At 50.4% G+C, this 27,278-nt stretch overlaps 9 protein-coding genes across 9 annotated transcripts; 6 read left to right on the forward strand and 3 right to left on the reverse strand.

The window, feature by feature from the left end:
- Positions 1–542: 542 nt before the first annotated feature.
- Positions 543–1,355, forward strand: CGGC5_v007099 (uncharacterized protein; the record flags this gene model as incomplete). Its single annotated transcript, XM_032024375.1, has 1 exon — positions 543–1,355. One exon carries the CDS (start codon positions 543–545, stop codon positions 1,353–1,355), a length of 813 nt encoding a protein of 270 aa, XP_031878976.1.
- A 1,425-nt stretch (positions 1,356–2,780) lies between these two features.
- Positions 2,781–5,745, forward strand: dur3-1-2 (putative urea active transporter 1; the record flags this gene model as incomplete). The annotated part of the gene is made up of 14 exons (XM_032024376.2): positions 2,781–2,810; positions 2,975–2,994; positions 3,063–3,158; positions 3,221–3,256; positions 3,309–3,411; positions 3,461–3,534; positions 3,590–3,696; positions 3,751–3,831; positions 3,884–3,973; positions 4,033–4,266; positions 4,316–4,433; positions 4,486–4,684; positions 4,731–5,462; positions 5,515–5,745. The coding sequence occupies 14 exons, from the start codon at positions 2,781–2,783 to the stop codon at positions 5,743–5,745; spliced, it is 2,151 nt and encodes a 716-aa protein (XP_031878977.2).
- A 2,274-nt stretch (positions 5,746–8,019) lies between these two features.
- CGGC5_v007101 (uncharacterized protein) lies at positions 8,020–9,552 on the reverse strand (the record flags this gene model as incomplete). The annotated part of the gene is made up of 6 exons (XM_066151798.1): positions 8,020–8,155; positions 8,227–8,510; positions 8,565–8,671; positions 8,885–8,976; positions 9,043–9,146; positions 9,211–9,552. 6 exons carry the CDS (start codon positions 9,550–9,552, stop codon positions 8,020–8,022), a joined length of 1,065 nt encoding a protein of 354 aa, XP_066008800.1.
- A 743-nt stretch (positions 9,553–10,295) lies between these two features.
- On the reverse strand, positions 10,296–11,499 carry adhB-1 (putative zinc-type alcohol dehydrogenase-like protein AdhB; the record flags this gene model as incomplete). Its single annotated transcript, XM_032024378.1, has 2 exons — positions 10,296–11,059; positions 11,124–11,499. The coding sequence occupies 2 exons, from the start codon at positions 11,497–11,499 to the stop codon at positions 10,296–10,298; spliced, it is 1,140 nt and encodes a 379-aa protein (XP_031878971.1).
- Positions 11,500–12,437: 938 nt separating this feature from the next.
- Positions 12,438–13,595, reverse strand: norB-1 (Norsolorinic acid reductase B; the record flags this gene model as incomplete). The annotated part of the gene is made up of 1 exon (XM_032024380.1): positions 12,438–13,595. One exon carries the CDS (start codon positions 13,593–13,595, stop codon positions 12,438–12,440), a length of 1,158 nt encoding a protein of 385 aa, XP_031878919.1.
- Positions 13,596–15,492: 1,897 nt separating this feature from the next.
- On the forward strand, positions 15,493–17,151 carry pfl4 (putative cell agglutination protein pfl4; the record flags this gene model as incomplete). The annotated part of the gene is made up of 5 exons (XM_066151799.1): positions 15,493–15,671; positions 15,733–16,511; positions 16,564–16,622; positions 16,686–16,692; positions 17,027–17,151. 5 exons carry the CDS (start codon positions 15,493–15,495, stop codon positions 17,149–17,151), a joined length of 1,149 nt encoding a protein of 382 aa, XP_066008664.1.
- A 2,443-nt stretch (positions 17,152–19,594) lies between these two features.
- On the forward strand, positions 19,595–19,843 carry CGGC5_v007105 (uncharacterized protein; the record flags this gene model as incomplete). Its single annotated transcript, XM_032024383.1, has 1 exon — positions 19,595–19,843. One exon carries the CDS (start codon positions 19,595–19,597, stop codon positions 19,841–19,843), a length of 249 nt encoding a protein of 82 aa, XP_031878920.1.
- Positions 19,844–20,749: 906 nt separating this feature from the next.
- On the forward strand, positions 20,750–22,126 carry CGGC5_v007106 (uncharacterized protein; the record flags this gene model as incomplete). Its single annotated transcript, XM_032024384.1, has 1 exon — positions 20,750–22,126. The coding sequence occupies one exon, from the start codon at positions 20,750–20,752 to the stop codon at positions 22,124–22,126; it is 1,377 nt and encodes a 458-aa protein (XP_031878962.1).
- Positions 22,127–22,525: 399 nt separating this feature from the next.
- CGGC5_v007107 (uncharacterized protein) lies at positions 22,526–24,259 on the forward strand (the record flags this gene model as incomplete). The annotated part of the gene is made up of 1 exon (XM_032024385.1): positions 22,526–24,259. The coding sequence occupies one exon, from the start codon at positions 22,526–22,528 to the stop codon at positions 24,257–24,259; it is 1,734 nt and encodes a 577-aa protein (XP_031878922.1).
- Between the last annotated feature and the right edge of the window lie 3,019 nt (positions 24,260–27,278).

Here is a 27,278-nt window from a genome sequence, read left to right on the forward strand (position 1 = left end):
GGGTTCGGAAATCATTGCAATCAAGCTCATTCCTGAGTGCGTCCCCACAACTCGACCTGCATGTCGACGCCTTAGTGCTGACGTACCCGACCTTGAAATGCCCAAAATCGCTCAACTGGGCATGATGGTCTCGCATGTACCATCTCGGCCGGGCGCAAAGCTCGGTCTAGCGGCTGATCGTTTTCGAGATGGTTTACATGATCTCTAGGAAGCAAATGGGGAGCAAGTCGTAGGCTGCCCGTGTCCAGCCAGGTCGATGCGCTGACTCCCTTGTTTCCTACACCGGAAGAATCCAGCCTGCCAATGATTGGAGAGCTGGCTCAGAGAAGGGCAGGAGTTGCACTATATCTCGAAACCGTTATTAACCCACTCGTAGGGCCACTTTCCCCAGTCTGTACTCTCCCAGCCATAGATCCAGGCCTCTCAACTCCACTGCGTATCTTTAACCCCCTGGCGTAGTCGACCTAAAATATATTCATCGCCAAGCCAACGGTTTATCTTATTCTCCCCTGCGGAGGTTACTGCTCATCACCACCACAAATATGAGAAGTCCTATCTTTGCGTGGCTTCTCGCCGTATTTCCCATCGCTACAGCCCTCCCAAACACCACAGTCGAAGTAGATCTCCTCTTTTCCCGCGAAAACACGACCTACACCCTCAACTCCACAGGCATCCCCGTCCTGCTGTCGATCCACAACCCTTCCACAGCTAACGCTTACGGCTGGACGTTCTACTGGGAAGCATTTAAACAGCCACATCCCGACCTGGATTGGCGTCTCCCCGTGAACAATATCTCCGCGCAGTTTGGAAACACAACTAGGTGGCCAGACAACCCGCATCTGATCACCGATACGACGGGTCCCCTTGAGGCGGGGACGTACACCTTCCACTGGAACCTCCAAGGCGGCCCTTGGTGCAACTTCGAGCCGGGATTCGGGAATTCATCTAGGATTGCGCTGCCTGTTGGCGGTGGATCGTTCGAGTTTCTGGTAGCGGACGAGACAAAGGCAGCGCCTGTCCTTGCTGGAGTTTGCGGCGAGGTGGCAGGAATGATGGACTATGCCTCCACGACTACTTTCGCGAATGGCGGGATACCGGGGATGGGGGGTCACACGGTGACGTGCGGCGTTACAAGGAGCGTTACTGCTACGGCAGAGAGCTGTAAAGCCACACTCGACGAGGGACAAGCGAGGAGCGTGTCGAGTTTGATGGGTTGGGGGGAGTTTGCGACGGCCTCAGCGACGACAACGCCCACCACCACTGGTGGTACTGGCTCAAGCGAGGGGCGTGATGTCTCGGTGCCAGTCCGGTTGTTGAGTTTGATGATGGCTTATATGCTTGTGCATATTGTCTGAGGTATGGGTATGGTTTTGAGAATGGTGATGCTTGCGGCTATGATGGTGGTTAGTCCGAGTTCACGCGTTTCGTGGAGGTCTGATGATTGTAGTACCGTTGAAATTGTTGGCTTGACTGGCTATCTCTTGCACCGATTGCCACACACTCTAGACGGCTTTCACCAAAAGATTGTCGTTGGTAATTGACTCGCTTTAAACTCACGGAAACGTGCTAATTACTAAGGCCAAAAAGCCAGGCTAGGCTCACTCTTCGGAGCAAGTTCCGGAGGGTATCCACTAGATCTGCTTGATCGACCCCACCTGGATCGGAACACCATGAATACATGCCCGGTCGCAGACACCGAGTTCTCCGGCCATGGCTCGCTCACCTCGCCAAGGAATGGCACTCAGGTCGTTTGCAACTTGATTTGTGGCCAAATTCAACGCCCCAACAACTCTAACTCTGGTCAGCAACTCGAAATCTCATGGTGACATTAGAGAAGCAGGAACGGACCAGCGTTAAATGGGCCGGCTGCTGCTTCAACAAGTCCGAAGACCCTCCTGTCCAGATATGATCATAAGGGGACACTGGAGTTTGGAAGGGAACGTCCCATCCAGAGCATGAGCGGAGCGGAATCCTGGGGAAAATGTGGACTGTTGCCCGCCGGCGAGCGCCAAGTGCCAAGTCGCCGCCGGCGACCATAGCTGCATACCCGATTCCGCAGCTTTGATTTATCACAAGCGTCGGCTGTGACGAACCACAGTTCTACCTGTCCTTCCGTGTCTCTGGATGCGATGCGGCTTCTACTAGCTCTCTTGATTTGAAATTTTACTTCTAAAAAACAACGTTGACCGGATTCATGAATTTAAGGGGGTTGTGCGGGCCCAACCGCCTGGTGTTGGCGGTGTCGGCAATGGGCGGCAGCGGTCTAGCATTTTGAGCGCTCAAACGGACAAGTTTCCATCATTTCATATTTCAGGAGAGTATTTTCGGGTTTTCAAGCTTGTAGAATCTTTACGTTTCAGAATCGCAATTGTCACATAATCTCCTTGAACAAAAAGCCCAGCCGGACGAAGAGCTTATCTCCAATTGATATCTGATTGGGAATTGATAAGGGGACCTGACGTCCAAGAAATACTACTACCTTGGCCGCCCGGGTCCTAGCCAGTGAGAACCTAACACTGAACTCTCGGCTGCTGGGCACGTCTCGCCAAAGGAAGTGAGGATCCGCAAGCGAGCAACAAGCATTTTTGAGAACCACATTGGCTCCAGAGGTTCGCTAGATGATCCAATGGTTAAGATGAAATTGCTTTATTCTCTTCACAAAAAAGGCCCCGACGACTCCCACGGGGATATGGCTTATGCCGCCCTCGTGGGGTTGCTGTATTTCCATGGATTCTTAAGGCGACGCCAGCGGGTCGGTCACTTCTGGGCAGTTCCCCACGATGTCGTTCGTTACCGACCTTATCTCTTGGGTGAATCCATTACTCCGATAGATTGGAACAGTATGTCTTGGCTGAAGATGTTTATCTTTTTGCCCAGCATTAGCATTGGGGCGCCCGTATTGAGTTTTAGTGGTGGCTGATATCAGCGGCTTTGGCCCGTCGGCCCCTCAGGAATCAGGGGCAGCTCTATATAGACGGACGGATGTCCTTGCACGTAAGCGCGATATTTCCACCGCATCCATACAAAGAAGCAAGAGATATATTGCTCTCAATTGACATTAGTGGCACGAATTCGACACATCGCTGTTTCCTGCCGCCTTCGCCAGAGAGCATCAATGAGAGCATGGACTCGACTCCGGTTCTCCACCAAGGCTGGGGGTATGTCACATACTACAGTCTCTCTCATGTCACGCGAACCAGCTTTGACTGACAGATGACAGCTATGGCCTCATGATCGGCCTCGGATTCCTTTTTGCGTAAGCATGTGTATTGACACCATTGTGGATCGCCAGCTAACCATCGCCTCAGAGTGCTCATGATTGTCATCACGTGGGCATTGAAGAGATACAATTATGAACTACAGACTTCTGAGATGTTCACAACTGCGGGCCGATCGCTCAAGTCTGGCTTGGTACATGCTCAGCAGTCAGGCGACTGGACGATAAGCTGATGTTTAATAGGTTGCGTCTTCCGTACTGTCAACCTGGACATGGGCGGCAACCCTGCTGCAAAGCACCGCGGTCGCATACAAGTAGTACGTCCTCGAGATCTTTCTTCGATATCAATTTTCATCGCTCATGCAAACGCAGTGGTGTCTCTGGTCCGGTTTGGTATGCCTCCGGAGCCACGGTCCAGATCATTCTCTTTGCGACGCTCGCAATTGAACTAAAGAGACGAGCGCCGAACGCCCACACATGTAGGATGCCGGGAGCTAAATGACAGTGTACTGTTTGCTAATCAAGTTCAACAGTCCTTGAGGTAGTAAAGGCGAGATATGGCCCGGTAACGCACTGCGTATACATCGTCTTTTGCTGTTTCTGTAACATTCTTGGTAAGCCTTGTAACGAGGATCATGGCGGGACTGAGCTAAGTCTAGACCCCAGTGACGGCAATGCTACTCACCGGAGGATCCGCTGTGATCCAGAACCTTACTGGCGCTCCAGTAGCTGCCTCGGTCTTTCTCTTCCCCATTGGTGAGCATGCTCCATTTGAAACGCAGCATACGGTGTGCCTGATGCTCATATATGGACAGGCGTCGTAGTGTACACCCTTTTCGGCGGTATCAAAGCGACTTTCATCACGGACTACATCAACGGACTCGTCATTCTCATTATCATTTTCGTGTTTGCTTTTGCAGTGTACTCGACGAATGACATTTTGGGCTCGCCAGGACGCGTGTGGGAAATCCTAACCGATCTGGCTGCCGAGCGGCCCTTGTCAGGCAATGCTGGCGGTAGTTATCTGACTATGAGATCACAGGGTGGAGGTATGCAAATATTTATGCTGACACCAGTAGATTACTGACAAGCTTTTAGTTGAGTTTTTCATCATCAACCTGTGCGGAAACTTTGGCACTGTGTTCCTCGATAACGGATACTACAACAAGGCAATTGCAGCATCTCCGGTTGATGCACTGCCAGGATACGTCATGGGGTAAGGCCACCGCAATATGGGCCGACAGTTGTAGACTAATTCGTTGTGACAGTGGAGTAAGTTGGTTCGCCGTTCCTTGGTTGACGGCGACAACTATGGGTCTTGCTGGACTGGCCCTGGAAAGATACGACATATGGCCCTCATTCCCAAACCGGATGCCCGCAGCCGATGTCGATGCGGGCTTGGTTCTCCCAACAGTTGCCGTTGCTCTGCTTGGAAAGGGCGGCGCTGTTGCAACCCTCATTCTCGCGGTAAGTATTATCCATTTCTTAAAGAACACGGGCTGACACGACCAAGTTTATGGCCATCATGTCGACTTACAGCTCTGAACTCATCGCAATCTCGTCAATTTGCACTTACGACATCTACAAGACGTACATCAACCCCGCGGCAACTGGCAAGCAACTCATGCGCATCAACTACATCGGTATGGCCGCATTTGCCCTTGTCATGGCTGGTCTGGCGACCGGGTTCAACTACATTGGGATCTCCATGGGCTATCTGTACCTCATGATGGGTGTCATCATCTCCTCGGCTGTTCTCCCCGCAACTTTGACACTCCTTTGGTCAGGCCAGTCCTGGGCTGCGGCAACCTTCAGCCCAGTCATTGGCTTCGTCTTGTCCATGACGGCATGGCTAGTCACGACAAAGATCAAGTATGGCGAGCTGAGTGTTGAGACGACTGGAGCCAACACTCCGATGCTGGCTGGAAATCTCACTTCGCTACTCTCTCCTGTTGTCTTCATTCCGCTTCTCACCTTCATCCCCCCATTCAAGCATCAGAAGTACGACTGGCAAAGCATGCTCAATATCCGCAAGGGGGATGATCATGAGATTGTTGATGCTGCAAATGTCGACTTGGAGAACATGACTGAAAGGCCCCACGCTGTCGACAGCGACATAGACGAGCGGGTAAAATTGGACCGTGCCGCCAAGATTGCCCGCTGGCTTACCGTCGGTGTGACCCTTGTCTTACTGATACTTTGGCCGATGCCGCTGTACGGCAGTGGCTATGTTTTCAGCAAAGAAGTATGTGATCATCTCTTACTTCTCATCATATATCGAACTAACGGCTGCAAAGTTCTTCACCGGATGGGTCGTGGTCGGCATCACCTGGCTTTTCGCTTCAGTCATCATGGTTGTCTTCTTACCCATATTTGAATCTCGGAGTACAGTCATACGTACCACGCGAATGATGTTCAAAGATCTACTCGGTATGCGCGGCGGGAAGGTGATTAGCGAAGGTCACTCTCCTGGATCCAGAACGCCACCGGAGCCTGCAAGTATGGCAAAGATGGAGCTCAAATCGTGACAAACAGGGGCATAACATAACACAAGACGCACACCAAAGAGGCTTTGCATTTCTGCAGACGTATCATGGAAAACACATAGATCCTGTACAATGTCTTTTCGGTTACATACATGAGTTCCAAGCTCCCGCAATTACGCCATACTCGTAACGCAATGCTTGTCGGACAAATGCCTGCCCTTCTGCGAGTACAGATGTCTACTGCCACGCAGAAGACCGAATGTAAGTGTGCCTGGATGCTCCGTGACTGAAATTTGAGCCCACCCTGTCCACGGTGTCATTTATTGCGCAATGTAGCGCAATTTCCTCAAGTTCTGGGAACGACGGCCCTCCTTGATTGCTGATAAGCCAATCCACAGAATTTTCGTGCGCCCGAGAGACCCAATAGAAAAACGTTCTCTTGAGGGTACGAGGAAGCGTAAAGAAGAAGTGATTGGGCTGCGGGTTGTACCAGCTGGGATCATTGCCATTGCCCGTCTCATCCTCCACAAGACCGTGGGCAATGTTTGAGTTGTCTATAGACCCAAGGTCAATCCACAGGCTCTCGAGGTTGTCGAATGATTCAAGCGTTGAGATCTCTCCCAAACCCCAAATTCGACTAAACACGTGTATGCATAGAGTACGGAGAGACTTCGCATGTCTGCGCTGTAGGGCTTGAACGACAATACCAGGAGCTATGGCGAAGACGGAATAGTGAGACATTATGTATCTGAAGACCGATACAAGAGTGCAATTGTCGAGCATCCTCGCAAGTTCCTGCTCGTTAACCGGGCATCCGTTCAGTGTGATGTTCGTCAAGTTTTGAAACTTGGGTTCGGAAAAATGGGAGTGTGAAAGCGTCATGTATAGAGGGAGGCCCTCTGCTTCGACGTAGAGGTTTCTGACGGGGCTCAAATCTACAACCAGGTCAAAATCATGGCAAAACCATAGGCCTCCCCCAAGATGGAGTAGAGGCCAGTTACTGCAGTTTTCGAGTCTCACGGCCACAGACCGGAGATTGGGGAGGATCAGGCCTTTGAAAAGGGACGTAGAAGGCGGCTCCATTCCTCTAAAGACTCTGCTTATGATCTTGATGCCAATGTCTTCGATGCTGGGCATCTTGGCCAGAATAACTCTTGCCAGAAGACTAGTCCACTCGCAATGAAGACTGTCACTCGGGAACGGGGCTGTTGAGAATGATAACGCCGCTGGATACTGTACATTGCACGCTGTGGCCATCTCCAACACGAAGTCTAGGTGCCATTGCTGAGGCGGTGGCAATGAACCTTCCTTGGGGTAGACCTCAAAGGCAAGACCCATGTAGAGCATCCGTACCGCAGGACCCATTGCAGGGTTCTTCTTCAGACTCCATAGAAGTGAGACGACGCGCCAAATTGAATCGCCTTTGACAATGATTGTTCGATAGAGACAGCCGCTGTCGGCAATACAGCGCCTCAATCGTCTGTTGGTGATTGAGAGACGTTCTACCGTACGCCAATCGTGTTGTAACGTGTCGTAAACCGTGCCAAAGTCGTACGTTGCTCTGCTTGCGAACACCTCATGCATTGGCCGAATCGGACGAAGAAAGGAGCAAATCATAAAAATGAGCTCAGGGGGAAGCTCATCAAGTGCAGGTGTCCCCATCCCCGTGCGCAGAGACAGGGAATTGATGGCTTGGGCACAGTCGACATCATCTGGCTGTGTCCTGCCAGACACCATCTGTTCTTCCGACATTGTCCGGAGGACGTTGGTTGTTAATCAGAGAGTTGAAGGTTGCCACAGCTGTTTATCAGAGATGGAAGGATTACAGACGAACTCTCAGTTGACTCTTGGCTCTGAGCTCTTGGGCCAGCTAAGTAGGGTAAGGCTGGCGCGACCGATGCTTAAAGAAGAAGCTAGACCCGTGGTTCATTCTCGGCGATACGTTGAAAGGGAGAAAGATGGAGAGTCTTCATGCACTCTTCGCGGAAAGCCATAACAAAAAGCCTCTTCAGCCTGATGACTCAATCTTCAGACCACCTATTCAAGGCTTTGACTGAGCGACACCAAGACCTTTTCGGGTTCTATCATCTGGAAAGGATAAGGAATACAATGATGATCATAAGTATCACTTTCGCATTCATTTAGACTTCATCATCCTTTGCTAGAACCTCTACCTGATGAGGAAATTTAAAAACAATTCCCTGTGCCTGGTAAACTCATTTCATTGTGCCAACGTGCAAGTACCTAGTAGTCAAAATTCTAAGCTGCATACATGCCTTTGATGACCAGGTACTTTCCTCCAGACATGGTCGCATATCAAAACTTTCCAGCTCTGTGATCCATGTATCTCAGAATGTGCTCAACCTCAACATCAGCGGCCTCAAGAATATGAGTGGGGCAAAATCGCGGGCTCCATCCGATTTGGCCGCCATGTTCAGCCGTCAACGTGCACCTGAGATTCAATCAGCATGGGAAGCAAAGCAGATATTACAAGGAGCGTAAAATTGAGTCATATGAACTTACTTTCCTCCCACTCTCATTGCAACAAGAGAGGGATCTGTGTTGAGTCCCTGTGCCATTTTCACCAAAGCGATGTCGTCAACAGGAGCGACAGTCTCGTCCTCAATGATACCCCTGACTTTCAACCCCAGCGCCATCGCGGCATATATATCATCCCATGCGATACTGCCCGAAGCTGCTAGACAATAGCCGTTCCGGCCGTGCCCGATGTTTTTACCTTCGAGGATGGACCGCAGGATTTGCAGATAGAGTGCTGTGTTGTCGCTGATATGGCACACCGGCCAGGTCTAGAGAACTTGTCAAATCCTCTTCCCGTAGCCCAAGAGATGATTTGGACTTACAGGCTGATTAGGCGTAACTGAGTGAACCCGACCAGAAGCTATGGCTGCTTTGACGATGTCCGTGGTCTGGATAGACACGGTGTTCCCAAAACCTGCGCCTTTTCCGTCTACGCAAAACGTCAGCGGTTTAGAGGGTTCCTGATATGTTCGCAAATACGTTTGGCTCCTTAAGAAGATAGACATGACTGATACCGCAGCGGAGTGGGGTTGTGAGGGGTCAAGGGCATGACAGATATTGCGGAGAGAACGCGGACATGAGTGGTACCTCAAGATATCCCTTTCGAACATCCAAGGGTTGATGAATTTCATGCAAGACTTACACACAATACACGGGGCAAAGATGTAGGATCGTACCCCATGGTCTTCAGCTTCTTCGATGATCGCGTTATTGGTGTCAACACACTTTGCATACCTTAGTCAGACGAATGTGTTCCAAGTTGGCTGTTGAGAACCCGCCTTCTGAAGAATCTTTGCTGACGCTTTTTGTCCTTTCTGAATGTCATAGAGGTTGGGGTCGGTGTCCAAAAGCTCTCTGTCTGTGGGAGCGCCAGCGTCACTGGAGAAGATCTTTGCGCCAGATGTCTTGCGAGGAATCTGTTAGCTTGGGGTGGAACAAGCATCGTCGATTAACATCGGATTTACTGACGTGAAGAAAGTGCACATCTTGCCCAGTGGTCTGCCTCAAATCGCCCAAGGCCTTGATCAGGTTCTCTTGAGCGGTCGATTCGAAAACGTCGATCAGGTAGAACACCACAGATATCTTGTTCTGCATAACCACATCTCTGACTGCCTTGGCATCCTTCAAGGACACGCTCAAGGGCTCAGCGCCATATTGTTGGACTGCTTCCTTCTGGGCGTCTGATCGAACCAATGCGTAGATCTTGTCATAGCCGCTCAAGCCGGAACTTTTCAACCCAGCAACCAGGCTACCTCCGAGGTACCCAGAGGCACCGGTCAGGAGAACGTTGTGGGGCTGGGCACTTTGCATGGTTGCTGTTGAGTAAGAACATGAAATATCTTGTCGGATGGATGGTAAGCTCCAAGGAAGTCGGTTTCGGTATTGCCATTTATGACTGGACGGACCTTTCCATGTCATTACAAGGGATTTATTTTCCGCGTTCTTGCGATTACTCAGACCCAAGGAATTGGCCGAGCAATTCTTCCTCTCACCTTCGTCATCCGATGTTAATCCAGGCGGGCACTAGCGCGAGTTTCTGCGAGGTGTCAGCCACCTGCATAATATGTGGGACCGCAGGCACAAGATGCAGCACGAATACTATACCACCGAAATACACATGAAATTCAAAGCTGGAATTCTTGTAGATTTCTGAATGAATCTCGGCATCGCCAGGTGGACGTTGATCGCGCTATTTCAGTCGGTTCGGCCCCTCCTCGATCGCCTAGCTGGGTACGACGCCCAGCGGCAACAGGCTCAGGGGCAATCTACTCTTCCGTTCATCAGACGACGTTGTCTTGCAAGCACATTCTCCCTCATGCCTACCCAGCATGTGGTATAGTCCTCAGAGGCGTGCAAGTCAAACCCTACGCGAGAAGGTTGGGATGAACCATCAAGAAAGACAGAGGTTTTGGTTGGTAATTGGTTCCGATGTACGCCATGAGATATTGTTGAGGGATGCGTGTTCGCTCTATGTACAGGTCTATGTATGCCAGGCCGTAATCTAAAGATGCCTCCCTATGGTCATGGTGTACAGGAATATCTTTACTGGGACCTCAAGGAAAGTGGATGAAAACCTTGATTTCGTCGTGCGCGTTAAACCGGGCGTAGTATGCTGGAACATCCTCGATTGAGATACTTGCCGAAGCCACGAAATGAGGGCTCGCTTTACCGCTACTGATAAGCTCAACCAGCATCGGTGCATACACCTTTGGATCGACAGGGCCCGCTTGGAACTTCAAGCGTTTGCCAAAGAAGTCCGAAAGGGGAAACGAAGCGATGGGCGAGAATGTGGATCCGAGAGGGGAGCCGGGCGAGTCGGGTTGGGCCATGTACACCCCAACCTGACCGATCCCGCCCCCGACATGGGTAAGGTTGACCATCTGGTTCAGAATGATGTTTGGCTCGTGCTCCAGCGTCGAGTTCAGGGCTTCGATACCCACGCAGTCGATGGATCGCGTAACGCCGTTCGGCTCGGCGGCCAGGATTTGAGCGACGGGATCGCTGGTTACAAAATTGATGGGGATGGCTCCAATTGAGGCAGCGCGGTCAAGTCGGGCTTGGACATAATCAACCACATACACCTTTGAGGCGCCGCGAAGTACGGCAGAATAAGCCGCTAAAAGTCCGACCGGACCAGCCCCAAAGACCGCAACGGTATCTCCCGTCTCGAAGCCAGAGAAGTCAAGGCTAGCCCAACCGGTGGCAAAGATATCAGAAATGGTGAGATAGTCTTGCTCAATGGTGGTGTTGGTCGTCTCACGGGTCAGGGGAATTGGGATGAGATTGGAGTCGGCGAACCTGACTCTAGCATATTCGGCTTTGGCGAGGTCAGTAACGCATCCTTCTGCGGGTCGTCCTCTTGCTAAAGTTAGGTGACTTACATTGAAGACCGTCAGTCACGACAGCTCCGTTCCCGTAAAAGTCCAAAGCCGTAGGTTCCATCTCCAGCCGGCCATGGTTTACGGTATCGGGAATGATGACGTAGTCACCAACTTCCAATCCAGACACAGCGCTTCCAAGCTCCGAGATGTATCCGATGGCCTCATGTCCCATATTCCAAGGAGGAGCGCCACCTTGGTACCCGCGATAAACATGAAGGTCAGAGCCGCAAAGGGCTGACGTAGTGATTCGGACGACGGCGTCGGTCTGGTTCAGGATAGTGGGCATCGGGATATTTTCGAGAGTCATCTCTCCAGGAACGCCCCGATACATGATGCCGCGCATCAGAGCGCTGCCGAAAGAGCTGTTGAGAGCCATGTCGAAGAATGATGTTTGAATTCAACGAGTGTGATGAGAAACAGAGTGCTGATCATAATTGTGCCTGAGAAGACTGGCTTTTATGTGTCTTTCAGTCCGGCTATCTCGTATCGACGCGCAACTCTGGTCTTGGCCTTTTTTACCAGTAACTCCATTTACAATGCTGTTATTTCCTGATGCCTTAGTCTCTGGTTCCGCTCTAGGCTTGTGCAATCCATCACCGCTCCGTGGTCGAAGCAATTAGGCCAGCGCCCCCCGTAAGGCAAGTAAACTTGTCAAGTTCAATCAATCAATCAATCAATCAAGTATGAAGCCATCACCAGTCAATCAAGTCAAGTTTGAGCCTCAAACTTGATTGATTGCCTTGCGGGGGGCGCTGAATTAGGCCGGATGCCAATTTCCAGTCTCCACCCCGACCCGGACGTGAACCAAGCCATAACACCCGGACCATGTCAGCGTACTATATGCCTTAACTCCAGCCAATCGTCTCACATGTCGAAATCGCTACGGAATCCGGGAGTCTAGTTGAAGAGACCGCCATTGATCATGCCTAGATATCACTCAGTCATCCCTCGAAGGGACCCGATTGTTTTCGTCATCGACCACGCATAGCCACTCTGATCAACTACAAGATGGCGGCATGCTCATATGACGCTTCCATGCCCTGGTTACAGCTCGGGCTGAACGGAAATATTTCGGGGCGCTCAACTACTTCGACCGAGCCCGTTCAGAATTAATGCACCCTGACGGAGATTGCGGATCGAGCGAGATTCTTCGTTGGGCTGCATCTCCAGGCAATGGATTACAACTTCCTCTTGCATTCGGTCATCTTTGTTGCATGTACCTCAAAGCTTTGATATTATTCATTCAGTTTGCAGGTGGTAATGGTTTGCAGAATTTTAAGCTACCGACATATACTTTCTACATAAACCTCCTGATTAGGAGGTCTTGGGGGTAATCGCTTGAGGAGCTTCAACCCAGTCGAAGTTGCCCATGAGTTTGGTTAGCCATACGTCTCCTGGGTGATATGCGCCCCGAGGGAGACCGCCGAAAAGTGAGGTACCACTCAGGAAGGTGTGAGGAAATCCGGGATCAAAGTCATGAGACCTCTCAATCATCCGGATGTCCTCCTCGTTAAGACTAGTCCCAAGCCCCTTGATATTGCCCTCGATGTGACTCAACTTCCGGCCACCAACAATGGGAAACACGAAAGGAGCCTTGTGCGTCACATACGCCAAGGCGACATCTGTCAGGGATGCACCCTTCGCGTTTGCAACCCTTTCCAGTGCTTTTGACACCTTCTTGTCATGTTCCGATGCCGTGTTCTGTCGTCCAGAGTTGTGCTTCTCGCGCTCCTTGAAGCCTTCCTCGGTTTGAAAGCGGCCAGCATTGAGAACTCCCCAAGGACAGATGCCCATACCCTCACTCATGCACATTGGGATGATTTCTCGCTCAAAATCTCGCATGGAGGCATTCCAGTTGCCTTGATAAACGACAAACTGGCGAAGGCCCGACAGCCTCGCATATTGGTTCGCCTTGGCTACCACCCAGGCAGGGGTATCCGAGATGCCCAGGTAATGCACCTTGCCGGATACGATCAGATCGTTAAGCGAGTGCATCACTTCTGGAATAGACGCAGAATAGTCCCACCAGTGGAGGTACAAAATGTCGATGTAAGAGGTCTGTAGCGCTTTCAGAGACTTTTTGACAGAGTGCTTGAGTGACTTGACGCTGTTGCCGCCGTAGTTGGACTGGAGCCGCTTCTTATCGTGCGTCATGTAGGCGCTGCTGTACTTCGTTGCTAGCACAATGTCGTCGCGATTGCCACGAGACGCAAGCCATTCGCCTACCCATTCCTCGGACTGGCCAAGCTGGTAGTTGTTCGCGGTATCGATGAAGTTGCCGCCTTGACTATAGTAGTGATCCATAATGGCGAAGGCCGTTTCCTTGGTGCATTCTCCCATTCTTTCCTTCAAATTGTCTCCGAAGTTCATTGCCCCAAGGACAATCGGGGAGACGCGAATAGCTGCGCTGGGCGACAACTGGCGATGACGAGCCAAAGGTGAATCAAGTGCGAATTGGAGTTGAGGAGCCATTTTTGCTATCTTTCGTCAGCCTCATGCGGGAAGATCAAACGTAAGGTAGACTAATACTAGTCCGAGTGAACGATAAATTCTGATGAGATGTATTATATGATGCCTTACCTTCTTCTTGGATGTACGTGGTATTTATATTTCACGCCTCGGGAGGTAGATCACAGGGTTTCACGTATCACGATCTTCCTGCCATGCCATGTTTCCAAGACCCCTCCTCCTTTCGTTATCTCAGAGTATCTGCTGGATACGCTGCCGGACGATAGAGACGCTAAGGGCGATAAATCCGCGTTCATGACAGCTATTGTCACGAAACCCTGGCAGAAAGCCGGCATCCTGCCAGGGGGTTTCGCAATGGCATTCTGTACGCAAAATACAGCTACTCACCGCCAAATCCAGACACGAAGAAATTCTGAACATAATACGCTGTCACGGCTAACTCTCAAATTATCCCATACTCAGATACCGTGACTGAGTCACTAGGCTTATCTGCCCCGTTGATCATGCAACATGCCGAACGGATAGAGCCATGATACAAAAGAAAAGTGTCAGCGGGCAAGTCGGCATGGTCTCGACTAACTCCGCGCTTGACAAAAATTACAAACATTGGATAGATGACGGAGGGGAGATATTCGTTGTCCACACTGGACTGATGTGTATCCATGTCGTCGACGAAAGACCGCCCACTTGAATCGTGCACTACTGCAACCTGCTGACGCGATACGTACCACTTCCCATGCAACCCAACTTGATGGATACGAGCTTGTCAACATTGAACACACCTTCGGACTGGAGGTTGGCTCTTTTTTTCCATTGTTAATGACGTCGTAGGAACTCTCAAACCTCTATAGGAAGCTCTGTTATCATGTGACCTCCGCAGCAAACTGCAAACTCCGTGAATGAATTTTGAATAGGGCGAGAAGCTGGCTGCGCCCAATCTCTTCCTTGACGTATCTCAGTTATCTAGAGATCAAGTACCATTTATGAAGATGCCAGAGAACTGAGGGTTGTTACTATCACCTCTTATAAATCTTAATACTGATCTCATTCTTTCCAACCTTGTGCATTGACCTTTTCGAATGTGTACTGAAAGAGGATGCCATCCACGATCCAGTTTTCCGTTTCTAACACGCCAATTCTCATCGCTAAGTCGCCTCAAAAGTGAATTTCACATCTGAATCATTCGCCGATGCCGTAGAAAGTGGCTCAAGGCCAAATAGCTGAGCGGCATGCAGGCTTCGATTTGAGACCCTCGGCACTATTCAGCGGGTGGCTATCCCAAAAGTTGCTTGCGTGGGACTTCGAGGAGCCGATTGCCACCAACATCACCACTGGTATTGGCACTCGAAGAGACGCTTGTACACATGCATGGAAAAAATTGAATCATCTGCTTCCCTTGCAAATATTCCGAGAACATGAATCGGAGAACCTCTCCCTTTGCATGGATGGTAAGTCATTCTTAGTTTAATTGACGAATGTGGCTTGTCTTGCCATGGCCTTAACAGCAGGTAAGCTTCTCCACGTTCAGAGGCAGATGGCTTGCGCAGGGATAGACATTCGTGAGTTGTACGACAATTGTCTTAATATCTAAGACGTCGCACATCCCTTCCTTCAGCTTGGCTATTTCCGTTCTTAGGGATGCCCGACTGCATACCGAACGCTCAGCCGCTACGCCACATGTGGAAAATTGAGGGTGAGAAGCCAAGGCTTAGTCTACTTATTCAACAGATTGACCGTCCGGGTTATCGTCGGGGTCACTTTGCTGTATTCACGATTTCAAAATAGTTCTTGGCATCAACTATTTAAGATCGATGTTCCCATCGTGTCAAATGTAGCTCTATTTAAAAGTCCTAGAGCCTCCTTCAGCCTTCGATCAGCTTTTATCATTTCCTGACTCACCATGAAGTCGCCAGCAACATTAAGCATCTTCTTGTTCCTTTCCCGCGTTGCGTCTGCAGCAGTATGCAACAATAACTGCGGCCGCCAAGTTGCGGGCACGGGTAGGAATGATCCATCTCTTGCTTCGAGATCATCTCTTTGTGCGGCCTTCGTGAGTACCTATGCCACGGTGCCTGCTACGTAAGCTAGAATGTCCAAAACAACTTCCCCACTGTGGATCATATGCTAACCTGAGGAACAGACCTCAGCCGACTGTTACTCTGTCGGTTCCATCCCCGGTGCAAAAGAGAAACGTCCACGGCCCGCGTCAAGAGACCCCTGCGACTACGGTCCTTGGCACAAAGCCTGCATACGCCAGTTCTTGCCCTGATGCAGCTGCCTATTGGTCGGCATGTCAATGCTTTGAAGGTATCAAGCCCACCACCATCCCTGTGACGGCGCCCACAGGTGTCGCTTCTTCAACCGCTTCGGCTTCTTGCACGCCAAGCGCTGAGTTCGCTCTCCATGTGATTGAAGAGAGATCAACCTTGTGTAGGAACACTCTTCAAAACGCAGATGTCAGGGCGAATACGTATAATCTTAAGAATCTCGTGCAAGGTCGTGTTCCGGTAGGTATTGGACACACAGAAGTTCCAAGATACAGCCAAAACGACGAGAACCAACCAATCAACTATAGAGGGGTTCAAGGCCCCGCAGGATCAACGATCAAGTGCAACATTCTTGTCCATCGCGGCTACCTCAGGGCATCTCTCAGCGGATCTTACGAGTTCATTGTTGGTGAGGCTGACGACGTGGTGATGGTCTGGCTCGGGGATAAGGCCAAGTCAGGCTTCGACGCCAACAATGCCGATATCACAGTTCAGAAGGGTTTTCGCTCATATCCCTACAGCGAGTTCATCTACTTTGAAACCGTGGAGGAGTACATCCCCTTCCGTATCTTCTGGTCCAATGGCAGGGGTGGCGGAGCTTTCAGCTCTGGGGTCTACCCAGATTACACTCTAGGGCTGGACCTCCCGGAAGGTACTGTGATCGAGGACCCCAAGCTGTATACAAGCTGCCCTGGGGATGCAAGCCCTGCCCCGGCGTGGCCTGCTTGGCAAGATGAGGTCTGGGGCTAACGAGGTTTATCGAGTAAGAATCCTGTCACATGTCGCTTGGAGAGCTGGATACCTATCCGATGCTAATAGAGGATAGATTCGGTGTGAGAGAAGCCCATCAAACCCGGCACCCATGCCTCATCAAAGTCTCGGAGCCTGCGATGTGCGCGGAAATCCCCAGCTATTTAGACAAAATAATGCCTCCAGTTGCTCTGACATTATGAAATTGCCGCCATTTATTTTGTGCTTGTTCATGTTCTTCATGTTGCGATATCTTCATTCTATCCTCACAATACAGCCTGCATTCGTTAACCAATCGACACATCCTGCTAGTTCGTTCCAGAAATCCAGCGTGAGAAATTTGCCCTGTGTACTGTTACTTGCAGGAAATATTGAAAAAGATTCAAAGTCCATCAAACGCCCAACGTGCAATACCAGACGTTCCTCCTGTTCTGCAGAACACCATCCTCTGCGGCTCGGAGAACGCGGAGACGACATTTCCCTTGGCTAATCTGTCGCTTCTGGCATTGGAGATCGCGACTTATGTGGTGCAAATAATGTAGGTCGCCATAGGTACAAAGATCGTGGAGAGTCACTGGAAGGAATCACGAAATAGGAGTTCGGTGAACCATTCTGGCGAGAGCGACCTGTGAGATCCTATGGGGAAGCGGGATATCGCGGATGCTCAGCAAAAGTATCTCTTATCTGGGGAAAGCCTCCAGAGAGGTAATCACTTTCGGGCGACGGTCATGGAAGCTGAAGTCAATGCAGAGAGTGCGCAGCGTAGCGGCATACCCCTGCTGCAAGCAGTCCACCAGTAGACTCGGGGACATCGTGTTGTCAACAGGATGGCATGGGCGTTGTCCTTTGAACGCGAAACTGGCCAGTGGACCGCAAGCCGGGATGAAAGTGCTCATGACGACCAAGGACGCTGGAAAGTTCATCAAGATCAATGAGGTAACGCTGGGTAGGTTCATTTGGTAGTCGCGAAATATAGAGCCCCATGGAATCTTGATGTAGAGTGTGCGGGCAGGCCCCAGTGTCATCGGTCATTGTATGGTAGGCAGGAAGAATGTGTTAGAATTGGATCAAATCGATAACGATTGCAGGCGGGACATTTTGTTTTTCATTTCATGATCAACGAGGTGGGCGAAGGGTTGTGAGGGCATGTCGTAGCCGAAGTCTGAGACGTTCGGTGCAAATTTTAGGAGAGGTTTCTGTCGAATCTGTGCAGAGATTTGTAGCTCTCAAAGCATTTTCAGTGTTTGGGTACCAGCATTGGGGACGCCGTCTGACTGACGAACTTCAAGTCGCCGGGCTGAATTGGGGGACTGTTGTCGCACCGGGCTCTCGTGGAGTTGACATGTATTCGCTGGACCGGCCGTCCAAGTTAAGGCTTGGTGAGTATCTGGCTCAGAACACCGATGAACTGAGAAAAAGACCAGTCGACAGACACAGTGACGTAGAGAATGTCCTGTACAACAATGACATTCAAGTGGCGACAGACCGCAGGCAGATGGACACAGGTCTTGGGATCGAGGGTCAAGTACTTGACATGGTGCGTTTTCGGGATCGAGGTAGGCGCAAAGACGGTTTGCGAAAATATCGGGGCATAAGAAAGACCGGATGAGATGTAAGAGCTGGGGAGGTAGGTCTGTGATATGGGCCGTCTCTTGTGGGACATCGAATCCGTCAGCGTACATCAATCGAAAGTGATAACTCAGGTACGAAAAGCGAGGGAGTTGAAAATATTCATGTGGTGGTCGATTTGTAGACCGTGAAAGCTTTCTGAGGAGGAAGAGGGCTGATAAAGGGGTTTGGCACCCCTTTAAATGAGCGTCTTGGTTGCAAAGCGTTGCTGTCCGTTAGAAGGATTCCCAGTCCGATTGTTTTCATGGGACTTTCTGAAAGTTTTCTTTCCTCGTCTTATTGAAATTTTTGTCTATCAACCCTAATGAAATGACTCGATGCATTCTTCTCCACATGATTTAGTCTTTTGTTCCCTTCAGCCAAGCCCCGGCAGTTGCAATCATCAACGTTCACAGTCACAAAAGCTTCCCCTTTCTTGATTTTCCACACCTAAACACCAAAAGTAATAATTGAAAAAGAAATGCGCTGTCGTTGTTGCTTCTGGTCTTTCACAGGGTTCTTAGCAAAGTCTCTTGCATAAACACCTAGCGTTGCTGGCCATGGTATGCACGCTTGCCCGAGTCATGGTGACGGGACGCTTGAGCCGGGATGCCCGAATTGTGGGGGATGGAGAAAGGGACGCGATATTGTAGACGAGTCGACCAATAGTCTTGTCGTAACACTTAAAGCTGTTTATCTGGACGTTATCAGTTCTGTAGTCCTTCAAATCCATAGTTCTTCAAATCTTGCCGCATCCTTCGGTCGAGGCGAGCTTGCCTAGATATTCAGCCAAGCCTTGCATGACAGAGGCAGAATTGCTGCAACTCTTCAACGGCTGATCGAATGGTTTAACTCGGGAGCTATTAATGTTTTTGTTGACAAGTGCAAACTTTGTTTCTAGTCAAAAATATTTGCCGGTGCAATCGTTGCGGTTGGCCGTGTTAAGGCTGACAAGGGAAAGGATCGACGCGATCGGGCGGGCCGGGGTACGATGGCAGCCCACTTAATCTCGGCTTCCCCGTCCCGCACACAACATAGATCTCTGCGATAAGTCCCCCGCGACGAAATCTTCGCCTATGGATGTCGAGCCAGAATGTAGATTGAGCATCACTGCAACCAATATCGAAATAAACAAGTCAAGGAATTGCCGCCGAAGTTTCCAAGACGGACATGGAGAGGAAACTCCTGCCGCCTCCGAACCATCGCAGTTTTGCGTGACAGCGTCCTTCGTATAAAGCATTGCGAACATTCTCTCAACTCAGTCGAACTCTCTTCTATTCAACAGACACATTCACTATCAAAATACATACATCTTCATTTCTTCCTACAAGACAGTCCCAACCACACAGCCGCAAACTCTATAATACTACGCTCAAAATGAAGTTCGCTACCGTCTTTGCCCTCATGTCCCTGGCTACAGCCGTGACCGCGAAGCACTACTGCTTCGGTGGCTGCGTTCAGTGCTACTGCGGCGATATCCAGTACGACGAGCACAGATGCTCCATGTGCAGCTGCAACCACAACGCATACAAGTCGACCGACCCCAACAACAAGCAGGGCAACTGCGACCAGCCTGGTGGCTTCCACCTTGGCTGTGGCTACTCAAGCGGCGGAAAGTGCTTCTAGAGGGTTATGAACGAATGACGAGATCAAAATTTGGAGCGTTAAAAATTTCGGCGAGATTTAATAAGGATCGAACTTGCGCCAGATCAGACCAATTTCTGCCACAATCGAACGGAGGAGTCCATCTAGGGACAAGAGTTATGACCCAAAAAGGAGCGCGGAAAAAGCGGACGATGAGTAAACGATGAGGACTTAGACACAATGACAGCATTTTCATACCGTACAATACCAATCACAGTCCTCCTGAGCTCTTCTGTGGCCTTCGTCGACTGAAAAAGCATGGCTGGCCAATCATAACGAATCTTCTAGATCAAAGGTCAATTCCTCAAGCAAGCAGGTATGTGGATATCAGAGCCACGTATCAAGCGGAGAGCAGTATCTTTTGCTTTCCACAACTGTCAAACAACCTTGACTACTGATATTCCAATCTGATTGTGACCCCATCTAGATATTCTATGGGCTCAAATGCAGCAAATCTCAACAATATGCAGCCTTTGGGGGTCAAGATGGCACAATGGTGTATTTGCTGTTATTTGGTGCATTTGGAAACCTTAGCCAGTGGAGAAAATCCTTTGAAGTTCCACTGCCAGGAGAGTCTACTCACACCACGTCTTTGACCGCAGTTCACATAGAGACATCTCTTCAATCAAGCCCGTCGACTCCCCGAGGAAGCTGCTCCCGGCTGGAACTGGAGCAAGGCTTGCCATGTAGGCAGGCAAGTCCTCCCAACAAACTCCTTCCTCGACTTCTTTTCTTTTTTCTTTTTTCTCGTTGTAATCAAATCTTCGCCTCCAACTTGAGCAACTGGCGTCCATCACCATCTTCACCACCACAAATTCGAACAAGAAACTCATACCAAAAACTTGCTTACACTGCACTCTTGCATCCAGACTCAGGCAAAAGCACACAATGGCGAAGCTCACCAACCTTCCGGACGACGTTCTCTTCATCATCGCCGACTTGCTACGCCATCGCGGAATGACCATCGACGAAGCCTTTGCCCAGGCCCACAAAGATGATTCGGATCGCGCCATCAGCCGGTGTCTTCTGCGCGGCTTCGATGGTGTCCGCAATCTATCCTTCGCCTGCCATCGTTTCCAGTGTGTCATGAGACGGGCTTGGCCCCGCGTCAGCTTCACGGGATTGAACGCGACTCGGAAAATGGTCTCTTTCCTCAAATTTCTCGACAAATATCCTGAGGTCCAAGGCTGGGTTCGCACAGTTTATCTGAACCTTGAACAGTCCCAGCGGACGAATCACCGCTTTGACAAGACCTCGGTCGCTTTCCTGCGTCAGCAAGCTCAGCAAGTTTCCAAGAAGGGTGTCAAGTGGTCGGAGGATGCCTGGCTGAGCAACGATCAAGGCTGGCATGGTCATCGCATTGAGACGATTACTCTCCTTCTGCTTGCCAACCTCCCCAACCTGCAAGAACTTGGCCTCGCCCTCTCGGGAGGCGAGCCGATGACATCTCCCCATTACGACTTGGGACAGAACTCCGACCTCAGTTCGCTTACCCTTTGTCCCCAGCTCAGCTCTCTCGCTTTGAGGCCCGCCGACGGCACCTTTCCCGTCTTTAAGGGACTGTACTCCATTATCGGCAAGATTGGTGCTGAGCCCACGCACTTGTACATCGACAACCTGTATCCAGTGCGCATGGGCTTGGAGTCCGCAGGCCTCTGTCCCACCATCTTCGAAAAGGTTACGCATCTCACTATCGCCGGCACCATCTCAGGGGGTGAATACCGTGATGCGTTTGACTCCGTCATGGCGGACTGTGGCCCTCTCTTGGACTTTCGGCTCGTCGGTCACCTCAGTGATTCGGATACGGATCCCGGCTATGGAATCGACCCATTACACGCTCTCGAAGGACTCCGTCAGGGCGAGCGGCACACCAAGACCATCCGCAGCCTGGCCATCGACCTTTCCGATAATTGGGTCTCTTACGGGAAGTCTGGTATCGACTATCTGGACGAGTTTGAGAATCTCGAGAACCTCTGGATCGACGGAGACAGCCTCTACCGTGGAGAATTCGAAATTACGACCGTACACGAAAAAGGAGAGCAACTATATGATTACTACGAAGACGCGCTTTGGTCTCTACCAACGAGTTTGAAGAGAATATGCTTCACTCATGAGCTTGAGCTTTTCAAGTATGTTCTCCCCAACTTTGCGGAGAACCTCGACTATCTTACCAGCTTGGAGCGCGTCTACTTGAAGGACCTTGACAATTACGACGGCATCGTGGAGGACATGAAGGAAGAGTTTGAGAATTCGGTGTTCCGGTGACGATCACAGAGGTGGATGCGGCTATGTGGGAGGCTTCCTGAGAATTAGCTTTCGTTGCCTGCGTGGCGGACTTGTCTTGGGCCATCCAGGTTATGGGAAATGGACAGCAGGATGGAATGGAACAACAGTTACGGCCTCTCGCCCCGCGGTGACTTTATTTATAGAATCAGATCACCCAAAGTTTTCCATGGCCAGAATCCGTATGCGCCTGCATCACGTGTGATACCTTGACGAATGTTGCCGTCTATGTGAGCGCCCAATCGAAAAACCTGACTGTGCCATCCACAACACATATTTAACCCTTAAAAGTGCCTGCATTTGCGAAAGTTTTCGTGGAGGCATTTTGGACCTCGTTTCGCACTTCTTTGTGCTATCGTGGCTCGTTATTGGCATGTCATCATGCCTTTCATCACAGATCAACCACCAGCGCAGGCAGAAACGATGACAGGGCTCTGTGGTCTCCCCATGGAGTTGCTCCTAATGACCTACTCCTTCATTCCAGCGCCTTACACTGGCAAACGCATTTTGGATGAAATCGCCAGAGCCCAGTCCAACTCCGCCTCAGTCGCCCATGACATTACAAAACACATTCGACGCGATCAAGACGGACTCGTGAATCTTGCCCTCACATGCAAGAGGCTCAGCACTCTCCCTCTGGAGTCAACCTGGCGCGAGACCAACTTTGGGTTTTACGCCAAAGACAGTCAAGAGGCCATCTTCCTGATGATTCGTTTTCTCTGGAAGGCCAGGAAATACCCCGCGCAGTTCTCGTCGATCCGGAAACTATTCATATACGTTGACGAAGCGCACGCGACTCCTGCCGAGATTCCCGAAGACAGCCGGGACTTCGTCATCCAGGCTTTGGAATCCATTGGTTTCGACTACGACAGAGTTATCCCCGGCAGCAGTTGGCATTCAGAAGTCAAGCTCAGCGAAGCCATTCAAACGGACGACTCAGAAGCACTCATGGGGACCCTTCTCTTGGCCATCATCCTCCACTTGCCTCGTGTTGACGATATGGCTTTTAATGTCACGCCATACACGTGGAAATACTTACAGGAATTCTACAAAGGCTGTATGAATCGCCGGCTTGTTACTCAGAGCCTGAACTCCAGCAGCGACGACACCGGCACACGAGACGTCGAGGGTGATGGATCGGATGTAGAGCAGAATGCCTCGGCGCGCGGGCCGACAGGCCACAGGCAGAAGTACGCCCCGCTCAACACAGTGCGTTCATTTTCCTTTCGAAATCCGCAACGGACCGAGATAGACTGGGTCATGTGCAACCGCGGATACGACTGCCTTTTCCCACTTGCCCCGGGAGCCGAAGTCTACTCGCATGGATATGATCGCTCGGAGGTCTGTATTTTCGACGACTGCAAGTCCCTCCGCGGACAATTAACTCCAAACCTAACGTCGATCGTGCTGGTGAAGATGTTGATGGGTCCCAAGGCCCTGCGTCAGACGCTGTCCGACTGCCGGCAGCTTACAAAGTTCATCTACGTGGCACAAGGCGAAGTCGCTCACAATGGCCGAGATCTGACGGCTGGCGATGTCATTGAAGCTCTTGAGGTACACGCAAAGACCCTGAGAACGATCTGCATAGACTGCCGGAGTCTGAGGAAAGTCCATCCGATCAAGTCGCTAGAAACGTTCACCGCGCTGGAGAACCTGTGGCTGCATGTCGACTCCTTCTTCGAATTCAAACAAGGAGGTGCTTGCGATCCCGAGACGCTCATAGCAAGAAGCTATATGTCAGCCTCAATCGGATCCGTCCCCAGCATGTGTCGGAATATCCAAGAGAAATTGCTAGGACTAGCCGCCAATAGTAGCACATTTGCTGGTGGAAACGACAGTCGACTTTCGGATTACGAAATAATACATCCCGCTTTTCACAGTCTACCAGCTTCTTTGAAGAAGTTTCACTTGAGCGGACCGGTGAGATTCCTTCTCTCCGACTTGGTGTCAATTTGGGAGAAACACGCCTCACAACACCCTATCCAACGCCTGCCCAATGTCCTCGCCATCGATGAAGCTGCGCAGGACTGGCCCACCAAACATTTACTTCGATGTGGCAACAGTCATGGACTCAATATAAAATTCGAGATCGATTCTCTTCCACAACTGTGGTAGACTAGTCTTGGGTCATTTGGCAGACGAATGTCTTGTCGTACGTGGACCTAGAGAGCATGGTCGAGCGAGCTTGAACTTTTACAGATATTAGATTTCGGTGACATGTATACGTATTTTGGTTAAATATACACCATTAACATTGCCAAATGTCTATTTCTTATGAAGTGTTTAGCTCATGAACCCAACCTGCACCTTTTACGCTTAAGACGGTATGGACTTCCCTTTCGAATACATGTAGCGATCTGAAATCAATGTTGAGAACGCCTCGAAAACCATCGTAAAGCCTTGATCATGTGTTAGGCCGCCACATGAAGGTACGAAAGGTGTCACATTTTTCTTTCCTAAACTTTTAGCGCCACCAAATCTTCAAAATAAAAGCCGAGGGTGCCTTTTCCAACCTCTTTGATTCTGCTTTTCTTCGTCCGCCAAAACTGGTTCCTCACATTTGCAAAATCCCACTCCTGACCACGACCTCAATCTAAACGACCCTTTACCATGGGTTTTATCCAAGACCTTCCCCCTGAGTTGATCCTCCATATCTGTTCCTTTCTTCGCACGGACTATGGAGGCAAAGAACTCATTGCAAAAGAAATCAATGGCAGAATCAGCATTGCTTGCCGCGCTAAAGCCAGTCGGCACGCACTCTTTAACTTCTCTGCAACATGCAAGACGTATCGGAATATGAGTGTTCATGAATTACAAGGCTCCATCGAAGTACACAAGCGGACAGCTTGGCAAATTACGCGCAGATTGGTTTCCTTACTCCGACGTGCTCATACTGGCGCACTAAACCCAAAATCGGTTCAACAGCTCTATATCGGGTTTTGGGATGCCTGCTATCAACAAAAAGTATCAGTGGACGATGTTGCAGCAATGGATAGTGTGGCGTCGTCGATGGGTCTCGAGGCCTTCCGGGCGCCAACGTCGAACAGCTTCTATGACCCGCAGAGCGGGACGTGGTGCAGAGCCCTCTCTAGAAAAGGCTTCGTACGATTCTTCGCGCATCTCATCGGCATCATACTTTTGAAATTCAAGAGTGTGAAACACTTGGCACTATCACTTCCGACGCGTTTACTTTAAGGAATCACGGAATTTGCCTCACAGGTCATTCGTAAGCCGCAACAGGACGGAAAAGGAAACAGGATTCGCGAATTTTTAACCCTCCGATCTCTGGCCATAGGGCGAGACTCCTGGGATGCGGCTAAGACGGGCTCGGTAGCGCTGATTGACCCTGGATTCGGGGCTCTCTTTTCTTGGAATGCTGGAGCGGAGGTTTTCATACATGGCTTCGAGGTAGGAGATGCTCTCGCAGACATCGCACCAAACCTAGGCTCGATCGTACTGAGCGGCTGCTCCATCTCAAAATCGCAACTTCATCACGTTTTGAGCAGATGTCAGGCATTGGAAAAGTTCACGTTCATCTACAGCGGTATGAGTGGATCAGTTTCGTCTGCGATACCTAGTCCTGGGGATACGATTGGCATGCTTAAAAAGCACACTGCCACTCTGAAGACATTATGCCTCGATTTCCCCAGCTTCATTTACCGGAGAGATCATGGCTCCCTGCGCTGTTTGGGGGAGTTCACGGCATTGAGGAGGCTGAGTCTTTCGGCAAGCACACTACGGTGGATCATTACCGATGCTCTCTGGGACAAGAATATTCACAAAGAGGTCTGGAGCGAAGCAGCATTGGATGCAAGTATAACATACATCCCTTTCTTGAGGACTATCCCACCGTTGTTCAAGGTCTTCCATGTCGCCGGTGTGACTTCCAAAAAGTCCACATACTTGATCCCTGAAGAGAAGATCTCTAGTAGGGAACGATGCGTTGTGTTTTCAATATTCTGATTCAGAATTCACATGTTTGATATGGAACCATGAAATGTTGAGGAGAAGGGGAGTTCTGTTATGCGTGAATTCTAGTCAAACATCTAGTCAAACCCCAGCTTTTTGGTAGCCGCAAGCAATAAATTTACTAGAAACTCCGCAACTTAGGTATCGCAGTCAAATTCAATAACACCATTCTACGACGTTTATCAAATAGGTTACTGAGTAAAATCGCGTCCATATGCCAGCTGGAAGTAACGAGGTTGAGGTGGTGCAACAGAACGTGAAAAGCTCATGGCGTAAATCCTGAGATTGACACGTTCATCACGTAGACTCTTGGAAACCTCAGTGAAATAGGTTTGTCTCTGGAACCCCTGAAATCAAAAGTCGCAAAGAATTTCGAAGCAGGAAAGCATTTTAGAAAACAACCTACGTTCTAGTCTTGCCCGATTGCACTTTCCTATTTCGTTGCCTGCTTCATCATTCGCGCCTTCCACTGCGTTCGTTTGTTTGTTTGTTTTGTATTTAACGCCGTGGCGGCAAGGGCGCAGCCGCCCTTGCGGCCGACCTCCCGAAGGGTATGTGGCGTGGAGGGCCGTAGGTTCTCGCTATATACTATACAGTACACGCTGTCCCTCCCGTCCTCCAGATCTTACTCGTGAGTCACTTCCGTGTTCTATCCATCCCTAGTTCCCACTGGTGCCCTAGTTCCGTTATAGTAGTCTGGTCTCCCCTATGAGGTAGACTTTTGTTCGGAGTATAGGTTATGGCCTATCTCTCAGTACTGCGGGCAGATCTTCTGGAAGAAGTTTGTCACGCTAAGGAAGGCCTGGAAGCCTTCATGGTCAGTGATTAGCCCCTTGAAGTAGTGCTCAAGGGATCCTATAGGTCCTATAGGCTCCTGGCGACCATAAGGGTAGAGGGTAGGCCACTGTTGCCTCCTCACTAAGGTCTTTCGGCAGTAGACCAGATGGTCTGCTTCCTTAGCCTCCCCGCAAGAGCAGGTAAGCAGTGCTTCTGTATGGTTGAAGCGTTGATGATACTGTTCGAAGTCCCCATGGCCTGATCGGGCTGCTAGGAGATGATGTAGGATTGCCCGTGGTAAGGCTAGTTCAGGGGGGCAGGCCAGGGTAGCCTTAAGCCCTAGTTGTATATAGCGAGGGGCTGCCTCTTGCCTCCACCATTTCCCATA

This window comes from Colletotrichum fructicola, assembly GCF_000319635.2.
Source record: "Colletotrichum fructicola Nara gc5 chromosome Unknown KSG_Nara_v1_contig04, whole genome shotgun sequence".
NCBI lineage: Eukaryota > Fungi > Ascomycota > Sordariomycetes > Glomerellales > Glomerellaceae > Colletotrichum > Colletotrichum fructicola.